The following is a 13,476-nucleotide window of genomic DNA, read 5'->3' as shown; positions in this document are numbered from 1 at the left end:
ACACACACACACACAGACACACACACAGACACACACACACACACACACACACACACACACACACACAGAGTGAAGTAATATCCACTCCACACTGTCTGAATTTTCACTATGCAGTTTGCACCTTATAAATGACTTTGGAGCCAGTGAAAGCTAATCCCAAATGGGTGCGATGATGATCACTGGGCACCAGAGCCAAACGCTTAATAATTTGTATAAACAGTAAAGAAAGACTGATAGTCCAGTAAAGGCAAGAGATGACAGGAAGAGAAATAAGCGGATGACTGAAGAAATCAGAGGTGACTGAAGAGAGTTCAAGCGATCACACAAAGTAAGAAGATTAGACAACACAATAACTAAATTCTTGATTGATCATTGGCCATCAAAGACAAGCAGTCTAACAGCTTTGGCTATTCTTTAAGGTCACTTCATACCCAAACAACCTGCCATGTTCTTCAGGAGGAGTAATACAAACTTTCATGGCAGAGGGTAAATTATGGGCTATTAGATAATACATAGTCAGGGCCAGTTAAGCTGAGGTCAAAGGGTTAATTAAAGGTCCTGCGAGGTAGAACATGCTGAAACACACATACTGTGGCATGGCTCCAGACCTAGACTTCGACACGGATCCTTCACCTTCTGAGTCTGAGGAAGAAGTGCCTTTACAGATAGAAACATAATGAGAAAATGGAAGAGAAAACCATTAACTCCTGGTTAAAATATTTTAGGCTGCAGGTTGCCTTCCTTTTACTGTTTAAAGGCTCGGTCACTCCAAGGGAGATAACTATAATGATAACTATAACGTTTTTTATGTGCAGTCACATTTACCTTTGCTCAGCAAAACTGCATGGATGAAATCCAGTCATTTTTAATAGGAATCCATCAGGAGTTTTATGTAAAGGTGAAAGGCCTTGGCTATTATTTAAGGTCACTTCATACCCAAACAACCTGCCACGTGCTTCAGGTTAGGTAACAGAAACTTTTATGGCACTAAATTAGGGGCTATTAGATAATACATAGTCAGGGCCGGTTAAGCTGTCAGCTGAGGTCAAAGGGTTAAAGGTCACGTGAGGAAGAACATGCACGGATCCTTCACCTCATAGTTTGAGGATAAAGCAACTTTACAGAGTGTCCACTAAATTTAGCTGAAATTTCATTAATGTGACTGTGCCTTAATACTATTAAACATCATCTAATTAGTATAATGTAATTATTTTGTGGTAGTAATTATGTTTGATTTGAATTGTTTGCAAAGCATTGCTAAATATACATTTTTTCATATTTATACAAATTATAATACACAATATTTTTCTATTTCTAAACATTTATCCATTTGCTACTAGATTTTATTAGACTTATGCTTAAAACATAAAACAGAAAGAAAATACTTTCTTGTGTAATCATTTATCTTGTATAAAGGATGATAATATTTTATTACTTTGAAAAAAATATATATATATACTGATCAAAAAATGATTTAACTATGACCTCACCTTCAATGTAGACCTCTGCAAAGGTGTTGTCTGCTCCCAGTGCGTTGGAAGCTACGCAGGTGTACCTGCCGGTGTCGTCTTCAAATGCTTCAGTTATCACCAGAGTGTGCAAGTCACCATTACGACAGATCTGGATATCAGGGCAGTGGTGCAGCTCCCGCCCCTCACAAAACCACCTGTCCAATGGAACAGAGAGGACGGCATGTCAATCAAAGGGAGTGCCCAATTATATTAAAATATTGTTAGCTAAAATGTGACCCTGGACCACAAAACCAGTCATAAGATATCGATTTTAACATAGATTTATACATCATCTGAAAGTTGAATAAATAAGCTTTCTATTGATGTATGGTTTGTTAGGATAGGACAAAATGTATAAGATATACAACTATTTGAAAATCTGGAATCTGAGTGTGTGAAAAAAATCTAAATACTGAGAAAATCGCCTTTAAAGTTGTCTAAATGAAGTTCTTAGCAATGCATATTACTAATCAAAAATTAAGTTTTGATACATTTACAGTAGGAAATTTACAAAATATCTTCATGGAACATGATCTTTATTTAATATCCTAATGATTTTTGGCATAAAAGAAAAATCGATAATTTTGACCCATACAATGTTTTTTTTGGCTATTGCTAAAAATATACGCAAGCGACTTAAGACTGGTTTTGTGGTCCAGGGTCACAAATATTGTTCAATTAAATTAGATTTAATCAAAACAAACAAATATGCATTGATTTATCTCACAAATAATATGATTAATGCAAGGGGAAACTACTAACCTATTAATCACAAAAACTCTCAAATCTGTAGCAGTACTGACCGTGAGAAAGAGGCAAAATAAATGTAAATGAAGGACTGAGGTCATGTTTACTGTAAAACCACTGGTCGCTTAGTTGGCTGCAATCAATTTTCTCTTACAGTCTCTTTGTGTGGGTTTCAAACTGGTATTACTAATCCCCACCAAAACTCTCATCTAAGGATGAGTCAACTCTCAAGAAACTGAGAGCAGATTTCCCTCATTAGAGTGATATTTCCCAGTTCATCAACATTGCATTGCTGTTAAAACCATTCACTCTTTCATCAAAAAGAGTTTCATCAAAGCGTAATACTGTGCTGGCAGTCAAACTTGTGTGTGTGACTTTAAGATGAAGTATGCAGAATTCTGAGAAAAAAGTCAAAGTTGCAAGGTTTAAACCTGCAGTTCTGTGAAAAGAAGTCAGAATTACGAGATATAAACTCAGATTTGTGAAATTTAAACTATATATTTATAACTAAAATATATCTCACAATTCTGACTTTTTTTCTCAGAATTGAGAAAAAAGTCAGAATTGTGAAATAAAAAGTCTCAATGACCTTATATATTTTTATTCTGTGGCAGAATCAGGTTTCTATAAATATGGTAGGGTATTGTAATGTTAAAAATAATCAAATATAAAATAAAAAATATTACTATTTCCATTTTGAACATCTAATCTGTGCTTTTCAAAATAAATAGTCTTGACCAAGCAACGTCCTGACAATTAATGTAAAACATTGAGCAGAATCTCTAAACTAGTTGAACACAGAAAAGTAAATCAGTGTGTCTCTGACAGGTTTTGTTGCTTAGTCATGACATTAAGCGATTCTCAGAAAGGGAGGAATGTTTAGATTGATGTGTGTGCATGACACATCAAACACACACACACCTAAAGTGGGGACACCACACTTCATTGTGACACACAGGTCTGGGAATCATAAAGTCTGCAGAGAAAGATCTTTACTCACCACACACCAAATGCAATTTCTATAAATCAGTTACTTGAGATGTCAGTCAGTGTTCTAATCCCCCCGAGGCATGAATATGAAAACTACTATACCTGTCTCAAGCACCTGTGGGTGTTTGTTACGGGAAGCACAGACACACACACATAAACACACAGTCTGGGTCACAGCGACTCTAACGCCTCCCCAATAATACATCATATTGTGCGATTCATTCAAGTTTTCTTTGTACTCCAAGTGTCCCAGACCACATTCATCCATTCATATACCTGCACAGTCACGCACACACACAATTTAAAATGTGTCTGAAGTCGTCTGGAATGAGTTCTGGTTTAGGCGCACAGCTGTTCATTCAGCTCGTCTCCGGATCTTAAAATACTCTGGGACATCATTAAGACTTCTATAAAGAATCCCAACATTCCGGAGCCTGCTGTGTCCGTTTCATTCCATCCCGGCAGTCGAAAGCTTTATCCATTTTCTGCTTCATTCTCATTACCAAATTGAGTTCCTTTGTCCATTAAAGGGATAGTTCACCCAAAAATCTAAATTCACCCTCACCCTCATGTTGTTCCAAAGACTTTTGTATTTCATTTGGAAATCAAGGTCCTAGAGTCTGGAGGAAGGGTGGAGAAGCTCACAAATAAAGATATTTTAATGATAATTGAAAGGGTTCAGGTAACCACAACTTAAAAATCCAAAGAGGTTATAAAGGCACCGTAAAATTAATCCATATATAATCTTCTTGTGAAGAGATACGGTCGCTTTATATGATGACCAGATTTAATTTAGGCCTTTTTTTAACATCTAAACAATGATTGACATACATACAGCTCATCATATACTGTATGGCAAATACATCATCATATAAAGTGATCATATATCTTCAGAAAACTTATAATCTTCTTAATTCATATTGGTTAATTTTATAGCACCTTTATAGCTGGATCTTTTAAAGTCCAGACTGTTTTGGTAACTGGTCTTTCAATGGAGGGACAGAAACCTCTCAGGATGTGTTTTGTGTTTCAAAGATTAAACACAGTCCTATGGGAATAACGTGAGGGTGAGTAAATTGTACCAGGATATTCATTTTTGTGTGAACCATTCCTTTAAATTTCTATCTGCTTCAGATCTGCTTTTTTTGTCTCTGCATTTGAAATCAGATCCCTAAACATTGATTCTTTCTCCAAGGCTATAAAAGTGAAGGATCTCTGTAACATTACAACTGAAATGTCTCTTCTGTGTGTTTTGGTAAATGTTTGAAACTGTTAGAGTCACTTTAGAACACCTTTGTGAATCCTGGAAAGATTCCAAGACATTCCATTTCACACCCTTCTGCTGTTCATGGCTCGGACAACAGCACCTAATCTATCACTCATCCTCTTTGACTCGTCAGTACACACCGAAAGAACAGACAAGCTGCTCAAGCGAGTATGTCAACACATTATATCATATTCATGGATTCAAATGTTATTAACCATGTTCACATGTTCAAAACCGATGGTTAACGGTCAATTTAATGGCATCAGATGAAACACATCAAGTGTGTAGTGTTCAGTTCTCTATATATATTAATTTCTTTCTGTCTCTCCACCTCTATACAAGCTCATGCAAGCCTAAAACACTCATTTATCTAGAGAGGGAGAGTTATGGCTGATTTTATGGTGCCAGGACAGGTGTGTCTGATTCACCACAGCATCAAACTAGCTTTTTGGTTCTGCGAGGGTTTTTTTTCCCCTTAAGGATTATTGGTGGTTTAGATCAAATTCCAAAAACACAAAACACTTAATAAAACTAATTAAAGTTTTAGAAAATTGATGGCACAAGAACAGTCTAAGGCTGGGGATTACATATTGTCTAGAAAGTATGTCTAATGGCTATAGTTTTCAGTAAACTTTATAATAATTATAATCAAGATACAAGGACAGTAAAGGTGAATTTCTATTTTACTGGCAACAGTGATTTTTTCATACATATTATTTTAAGGTAAATTGCTTGTGTTTTTTCGTAAGTTGCTAACTTAAATGAAAGTTGCTGAATGAATAAAGGTTAATAGAAATGAGTGCGTCCCATGTTTTAAGAGGGAAGCTCATGACAGGACACGAGAGTGAACAGAGGCTCAGGTCATGTATGTCCAGCAGCTGGAATGTTTCACATAAATCACAGAGACAGGCAGACATGTTGTGTTTGTTATGTGGTGAAATCAGTCTACTTTCATTCTAAGATGTTCTGCATTTGAGACATCACTGTCACTGAGGTCAGGAAGCAGATTGAAATGTGGATTAGCTTGAGTCTGCTTGATCACATTCAGATGGAGAAGCTTCTAATTGCTCGACTAAAGCATCATGTCCATCTGTTTCAGATCCTGTGGGAAGGCAAAAGCGTTTGTGTGCTTTACCGCAACTACAGCAAAATTAAGCCCAGATCTGGCATTAAGGGCATCTGTTGTCTTCACCCCTTCTTCACTCAATCTACAGCTATTCCCTCATTTGTCTTCGTTATTAATTCTCTCCTCTCTTTTCTCGAGTTACCACTTTGTAAGCATATTTCAAGAACCGCGGCTGGCTGTGAAACACTTTTGATGAACTGCCTTACGACTCACACCCACAGCACATATTGCCATCAGGACCAAACATGTCACTATACATACAATATACTGTACATGTGTGTTCACTAAACTGCAAACTGGCAACTAATGTATCTCTATGCAGCTTTTGAAACAAGATGCATTGGCCTACACTGATAAAAATATTTTGGGGTTCAGTCCCATTCGCCTTTTTTCCAGAATGCACTGGGATAGAATAATTATTATGGTTGCATTACTCAACTATTTAGCCATTTTAGATTTAGTTGAAATGAAGTACATAATATTGAATAATTCAAAACTAAACGAAAATGAAATCTTTGTTATGAAAATTATGTCTATAAAAACACGAGTTGATTCAAAATATGAAATTTGAAATAATATAAGCATTTAAATAATAAGAATTCATAAATATAGTTCTAAATATAAAGTATAAAATATATAGCCTTATGCTTAAGAAGAATATGCAGTCACAACAACTCAACATTTTAACATTTACATAGTAAAATAATCCTTTTTTTTTTTTTTTTTTACAATGTGCTGAAACAAATCTAGACTTTAAGACAAAGACTGACTTTAGTGCCTTGTGCATGGATGCTAAACCTGCCTAAAAATCACCCAATTCCATCTCTTATGGACTCTTGTCACCCAAATATGTTCTGAAATGTTGAATGTTTCTGCATTGCTTCATGACTACTTCATTGTGTCTGTCTACATCTCCGACCACAACTCACAAACAGACTGGAGAACCAGCTCATGAGCAGTCAGCCTCAGTGCCCTACAGGGAATTCTCCCCATTGTCCCATGGAAAGAGCAAAAGGAATGACAAATGTGCCATATTTATTTAACCTTTTTAATGGAGAACAGCTGACTGTCTTTTCAGCATCTCGTGCTACGTTTAGGATGCCGTGTCTCGAGACCTTGGTGTACTGCATCTAGCTGTTTTTGAATTCAAACACGTGTCTCAGAAGGTGAAAAGACCCACTGAAGCAGTTAGACCAGCTTAGTTCTGATGTCATCATCTGTTACGAAACAGGCTATCACAATATACCATTAAATAACTGAGGAACCGTTTCAGAAAAACTATCTACTGCTAAAACGCAGCTTGTCACGGTAATGGAACTAAACAAACAATGTGTTTGCCATAAACACCAGAGCGTGTTACACAAGACATCCCTGTTTAGGGATAGTTTTCCACTGAAGTTCTACTGCACGCTTTACACTAATTAGATGGGTGGATTGGGTTTAAAGGCTTACAGGCAGTGGTGGAGTTTGCCATTTTGGTATGTGGGTGCAAGTGAGAAATCCTGTTTGTTTCAATAACTAGAAGAGCCTATATCAACCAAAGAGGAAATGGACCGAAACTGTTCATAGTATATTAATCTAATAATAATGTATATATATGTATGTAAATGAATATATTAATTAAATCTATCTATCTATCTATCTATCTATCTATCTATCTATCTATCTATTATCATTATTGAGTTCAGTATAAGTTTATTCATTTATTTATATACATTTGTCTCATCAAGCATCCACAATTATATACATATTCAATTCACAAAACATTATGGGTGGTGGAAGTATTGGGAATAGATTTCGCTAGTGTTGCCACGGTAACACATCGGTCATATCCACAAACCTAATGAACAATCATTATGTGTAATTACTGAACCATATAAACCAATTCATCAGTGTCCATCACAGCCAAACACTGTGTGTGTCTGTGAGAGAGGAAGAGAGGGACTGGTACAAACTCTTTCTCTGCCTCTTTTTGTGGTTTGGCCATGATGTGGCCAGTGTTAAACAGCATACCCTATTTAAATTTTCCATCTACAACAGCAAATAACAACAAGTCACAGAGTATGTGTGTGTGGATAGTGCCTTCATTCACTCCCTCATTCTCACATGCAAAAGACGCACACTTCTAAGTTAAACTTACTGTCCTGCCAAGTAACAGGAAATCGCATCTCTTGCACTGTAAAGGCTGTCTCCATTCTCACATTTTCACGATCATGCATGCAACAAAAATCAGATAAATGGAAATGGAAATTTTCCTTGTGTGCACTATACTGGAAGTGATCACAGGCATTGAGAAACACAAGGGACTGGATAGAAATAAGAAAACGCCACTCACTGCTTCCCTGGATAATTATAAGCCACCTCCAAAACCAGGGCATATTGATCTTCTGGCAGGAGTCAAACAAGTAAACCATGTGAGTACAGACCATGAGAGAGTTTGATGGTCAGCGCTAAACACTACTGAGGCTTTCAAGGAAACCAGTACTGGACTAATTCTGAAATGTAGGAGCTTTCTGACAAGAAACATTTGTTTTCCACTGCAAAAATACATTTATAGCAGCATAGACAGTGCAGAAGTATAGTGACATAAAGACATTTATACAGAAATTACAATTACAGAAATCATGTCATAAAGTTTATGATGTTTTAAATATGAAATTATGACTATAGAAACATGAAATGATGGATAAAAATATAAAATATAAATAAAATATGTATTTATTCTGTTTTTGAAAAAGGAACACTGGATTGCTCTATAAAAATATCTTTATAGCCTCATTCACAGAGCAGAAGGGATCTACAGAGGCGGCAAAAAGGCATTTACAGGTGCATCTCAATAAATTAGAATGTGGCAATGAATGTTTGTGGCTTACCCTCCTTGTGAAGGGTGTCAATGATTGTCTTCTGGACAACTGTCAGATCAGCAGTCTTCCCCATGATTGTGTAGCCTAGTGAACCAAACTGAGAGACCATTTTGAAGGCTCAGGAAACCTTTGCAGGTGTTTTGAGTTGATTAGCTGATTGGCATGTCACCATATTCTAATTTGCTGAGATAGTGAATTGGTGGGTTTTTGTTAAATGTGAGCCAAAATCATCACAATTAAAAGAACCAAAGACTTAAACTACTTCAGTCTGTGTGCATTGAATTTATTTAATACACGAGTTTCACAATTTGAGTTGAATTACTGAAATAAATGAACTTTTCCACGACATTCTAATTTATTGAGATGCACCTGTATATAAATTCTATTGATCTCTTTCTGTATAATATGCCCCATATGCATTTCATCTATCGAATGGTTCTGGATAAATCCACTTTTCTTTTTCCTCTTTCTGTTTTTTCACTTGCTATCTTTTCATGCATGAAGGCCTGAAATAATCCGATTTGGCTTCCCCTAAACTTGGCATATCAAGAGACCTGAAATTCAACCAGATCTGTTGAATCTGTTGGAGGTGTTTTGAAAGAATATGCTTCATGTCACTGACATCAGTCCAGACAACACCTCAGAAACACAGGAAACAATGTCTGGAGCCATAATTAAACACTGACCAGCTTTGGGAGACTGAGAGGGTGGGGCCGGGTTGGGGGTCACATGCATGTCTGATGCTGTGGAAGAACAAAGATTACAATGAAAGTTTAAAAAGAAAAGACAACTATGGCAACATTCAGAACAATCTTATCAAGATTGTCAAGAATATAATGTGTGCATGTGTGTAAGCCGAGTTCATGACTATTGCTGAAGTCTCTGAGTGTCATTTTGCGTCTGGTTACAATTGACATCACAGGTCAGGTGCTAAAGGTCAGAGGCCAAGAAGGGAATCCAGGGAAGAAGATAGGAATGGAGAGAAGACCACAGAAGATGCCCCAAATAGAAATACTGATAGATGTATCTGCAGCAGCTGAATTATGAAGTGCTTGTAAACACACACACTCACACTGTATTATAAACTGTATGAATAATTCATATGGTATTTGCCATCTCAAATGAGGCGCAGAAGATGCATCTGAAGTGAAATATATACCAGAAAAAGTTGCATTTATTACAGTTGGAAAAATTGTTATGAAATAAATATACATTTATTTAAATATTCAGTTTTTTATAATATTTTATATTACAAAATATGAATGTAGAGACAAAAATTAAGAAAAAAAACACAAAAAATTGTGAATAAAATGTAATGCTGAATTAATAAATATTTACTCTAACGACAATATTTAAGGCTGCACTGATGCTGCATCAAGATCTAGTAAGACCATATAGTACAAAATAATTTATTGCATTGCTCAGCACATCATATTGCATTTATTAACACATTTAGTTTAGAGATAACTTGACAAATCAACTTTATTTTCACTGATAAATGTGACAGTCAATAACTAAAAGAGTCTTAGATAAAAACCATACAGAAGGCAATAATTTAGAATATCAGATGAACTGACTTATAACATTCGTTTACTTAAATACTTCAAACATTCAACAATTACTTGTCAAAATTAAATATCAAATATAAATGCTTAGTACTAATTTAAGGAATAAATACAATTAAATTAAATTAAATTAAAACTTTTTGACAGAATTGATTTTTTTTTTAAGCTGATGGAAGCAGCGGGAGGTAAAGGATAACTAATATCAGATACATCTATCAGTATTTCTATTTGGGGCATCTTCTGTGGTCTTCTCTCCATTCCTATCTTCTTCCCTGGATTCCCTTCTTGGCCTCTGACCTTTAGCACCTGACCTGTGATGTCAATTGTAACCAGACGCAAAATGACACTCAGAGACTTCAGCAATAGTCATGAACTCGGCTTACACACATGCACACATTATATTCAGAACAATCTTATCAAGATTGTCAAGAATATAATGTGTGCATGTGTGTAAGCCGAGTTCATGACTATTGCTGAAGTCTCTGAGTGTCATTTTGCGTCTGGTTACAATTGACATCACAGGTCAGGTGCTAAAGGTCAGAGGCCAAGAAGGGAATCCAGGGAAGAAGATAGGAATGGAGAGAAGACCACAGAAGATGCCCCAAATAGAAATACTGATAGATGTATCTGCAGCAGCTGAATTATGAAGTGCTTGTAAACACACACACTCACACTGTATTATAAACTGTATGAATAATTCATATGGTATTTGCCATCTCAAATGAGGCGCAGAAGATGCATCTGAAGTGAAATATATACCAGAAAAAGTTGCATTTATTACAGTTGGAAAAATTGTTATGAAATAAATATACATTTATTTAAATATTCAGTTTTTTATAATATTTTATATTACAAAATATTAATGTAGAGACAAAAATTAAGAAAAAAAACACAAAAAATTGTGAATAAAATGTAATGCTGAATTAATAAATATTTACTCTAACGACAATATTTAAGGCTGCACTGATGCTGCATCAAGATCTAGTAAGACCATATAGTACAAAATAATTTATTGCATTGCTCAGCACATCATATTGCATTTATTAACACATTTAGTTTAGAGATAACTTGACAAATCAACTTTATTTTCACTGATAAATGTGACAGTCAATAACTAAAAGAGTCTTAGATAAAAACCATACAGAAGGCAATAATTTAGAATATCAGATGAACTGACTTATAACATTCGTTTACTTAAATACTTCAAACATTCAACAATTACTTGTCAAAATTAAATATCAAATATAAATGCTTAGTACTAATTTAAGGAATAAATACAATTAAATTAAATTAAATTAAAACTTTTTGACAGAATTGATTTTTTTTTTAAGCTGATGGAAGCAGAGGGAGGTAAAGGATAACTAATATCTGTAAAGCAACTTTTCAGAGTTCAAAGTTCAGTTGAACTTACCTGAGCTCTATGCTTCACTTGCTTAAAGTATATCCAAAAATGCCAATTAAACATGTAGATTTTGTCTGTACGAAATGCTCACACACTCCCTTTGAACGCCTACACAAGCCTGAGAGCTCCTTCAAACACTTACACATGTACACACTCTCTGCCACTGTGGGTAGAGCTGTGACTGAAACACACATCCAGCTGAAGAAAAAGAGAGAGAGGGAGGGAACAGGAGGCTGTAATACAAGAGTACATGAGGAGAGAGAGAAAGACGCTGTAACTGGGAATAAAGATTCAATGGCACTCTATTCATTCATTATTTTTCTCTTATTCATTCTCTCTTTTGCAAATCGCTTCAATCTCTAATGTCGACTTCACCCTGCATCTCCTCAAATTAAGATTCCCATGTCACAGGAACTATTTGACTTCGGTCTGCCATTTGAATTGGTCTTGAATTGGATTCAAGATTTCTTAGAAATTGAGAAACAACTCAAATTTGAGTATACAGCTTTTAGGGGTGAATGGAGGACAACTCTTAAAGGGACAGTATGGTTGGTCTCATTGACCACATTTAAATGCTACTGATCTACAGTATAACAAAGAACATATACTGCGATCAGCGTTACATGCACATAATTTTGCAATTAAAATCCAAATTAAGACTTTATTCCAAAACTGATCTTTTGATTCTTCACAGCTATTGGATATTCCTGTGTACATGAAAACAGCATATTTCAAACAGTGGCGGCTCGTCGGGGGAGGCAGCATAATTTTGAGGTGAAAATGGGAGGAGGACGATTTAATGTTAAGTATGCATGTCGTTTTCTTTACATTTTCTGACTAAAAGCAACCAAAAAGCCATTTTAAAGTGGTTAAGCAAATAATATAATAATAATAATCGGCAGGGATCCCAGACCAATACAATTAGTGTGCCTCCTCTATTTTAAAACCCACGAGCCACCACTGATTTCAAATAGACTAAGACATATATATTCTTTTCCTGCTATTCTCTGCTGCTTATATTTGACATGTTTGCTCTTACCATTTATTGCATGTCAATAATTTTGGACCATAATTTAATTGACTCATGAGTTCTCATTCACAAAATGTAGGTCATAAGACTCTTACAAATTTAGGTCATGATGTTTCTTTTATTGTTTATAAAAGCCTCTTAGCTTTATCTTTAGCTTTATTTATATCACCCAGAATAATTTTGTAATCTATGTAGTTTACAAGTTTAGAAGTTTATTTTAAAGAAATTAATACTTTTATTCAGCAAGGATGCATTAAATTAATCAAAAGTTGTAATAAAGACATTTATAACGTTACAAAAAAAGTCATTTTCAAATAAATGCAGTTCTTTTGAACTTTTGATGCATAAAAGAATCCTGAAAAAAAAAAATTGGTCAAAAATCGAAACAGCACAACTGTTTTCAACATTGATAAGAGATGTTTCTTGAGCACCAAATCAGAATGAAACAGCACAACTGTTTTCAACATTGATAAGAGATGTTTCTTGAGCACCAAATCAGAATATTACAGTGATTTCTGAAGGATCATGTGACACTGAAGACTGGAGTAATGGCTGCTGAAAATTCAGCTTTGCCAATGTAGGAATAAATTAAATTTTAAAATGTATTTAAATACATTTTAAATTGTAATAATATTTAACAAAATTACTGTTTTACTGTATTTTTGATCAAATAAATGCAGCCTTGGTGAGCATAAGAAACTTCTGTCAAAAACATTAAAATATCCTACTGACCCCAAGATGCCATCTTATTTGTGACCCTGGACCACAAAACCAGTCTTAAGTCGCTTGGGTATATTTTTAGCAATAGCCAAAAAAACATTGTATGGGTCAAAATTATCGATTTTTCTTTTATGCCAAAAACCATTAGGATATTAAGTAAAGATCATGTTCCATGAAGATATTTTGTAAATTTCCTTCCGTAAATATATCAAAACTTAATTTTTGATTAGTAATATGCATTGCTAAGAACTTCA

The 13,476-nt window shown here is 35.0% G+C and overlaps 1 protein-coding gene across 3 annotated transcripts in view; it reads right to left on the bottom strand.

Annotated features, from left to right (window-relative positions):
* The window catches only part of palld (palladin, cytoskeletal associated protein), a 95,503-nt gene that overhangs the window by 57,425 nt on the left and 24,602 nt on the right, over window positions 1-13,476 (bottom strand). For all 3 annotated transcript variants that reach the window (XM_016456193.1, XM_016456195.1, XM_016456194.1), the window contains exons 3-4: window positions 1,491-1,666; window positions 591-657 (exon numbers count right to left, since the gene is read on the bottom strand). In XM_016456193.1, the coding sequence (XP_016311679.1) occupies window positions 591-657; window positions 1,491-1,666 (243 nt within the window). The remainder of the gene's footprint in view (window positions 1-590; window positions 658-1,490; window positions 1,667-13,476) is intronic.

The sequence above is a fragment of the Sinocyclocheilus anshuiensis genome, unplaced genomic scaffold (genome assembly GCF_001515605.1).
Source record: "Sinocyclocheilus anshuiensis isolate Anshui unplaced genomic scaffold, SAMN03320099.WGS_v1.1 scaffold199, whole genome shotgun sequence".
NCBI lineage: Eukaryota > Metazoa > Chordata > Actinopteri > Cypriniformes > Cyprinidae > Sinocyclocheilus > Sinocyclocheilus anshuiensis.
This window is presented reverse-complemented; position numbering and strand designations above follow the sequence as displayed.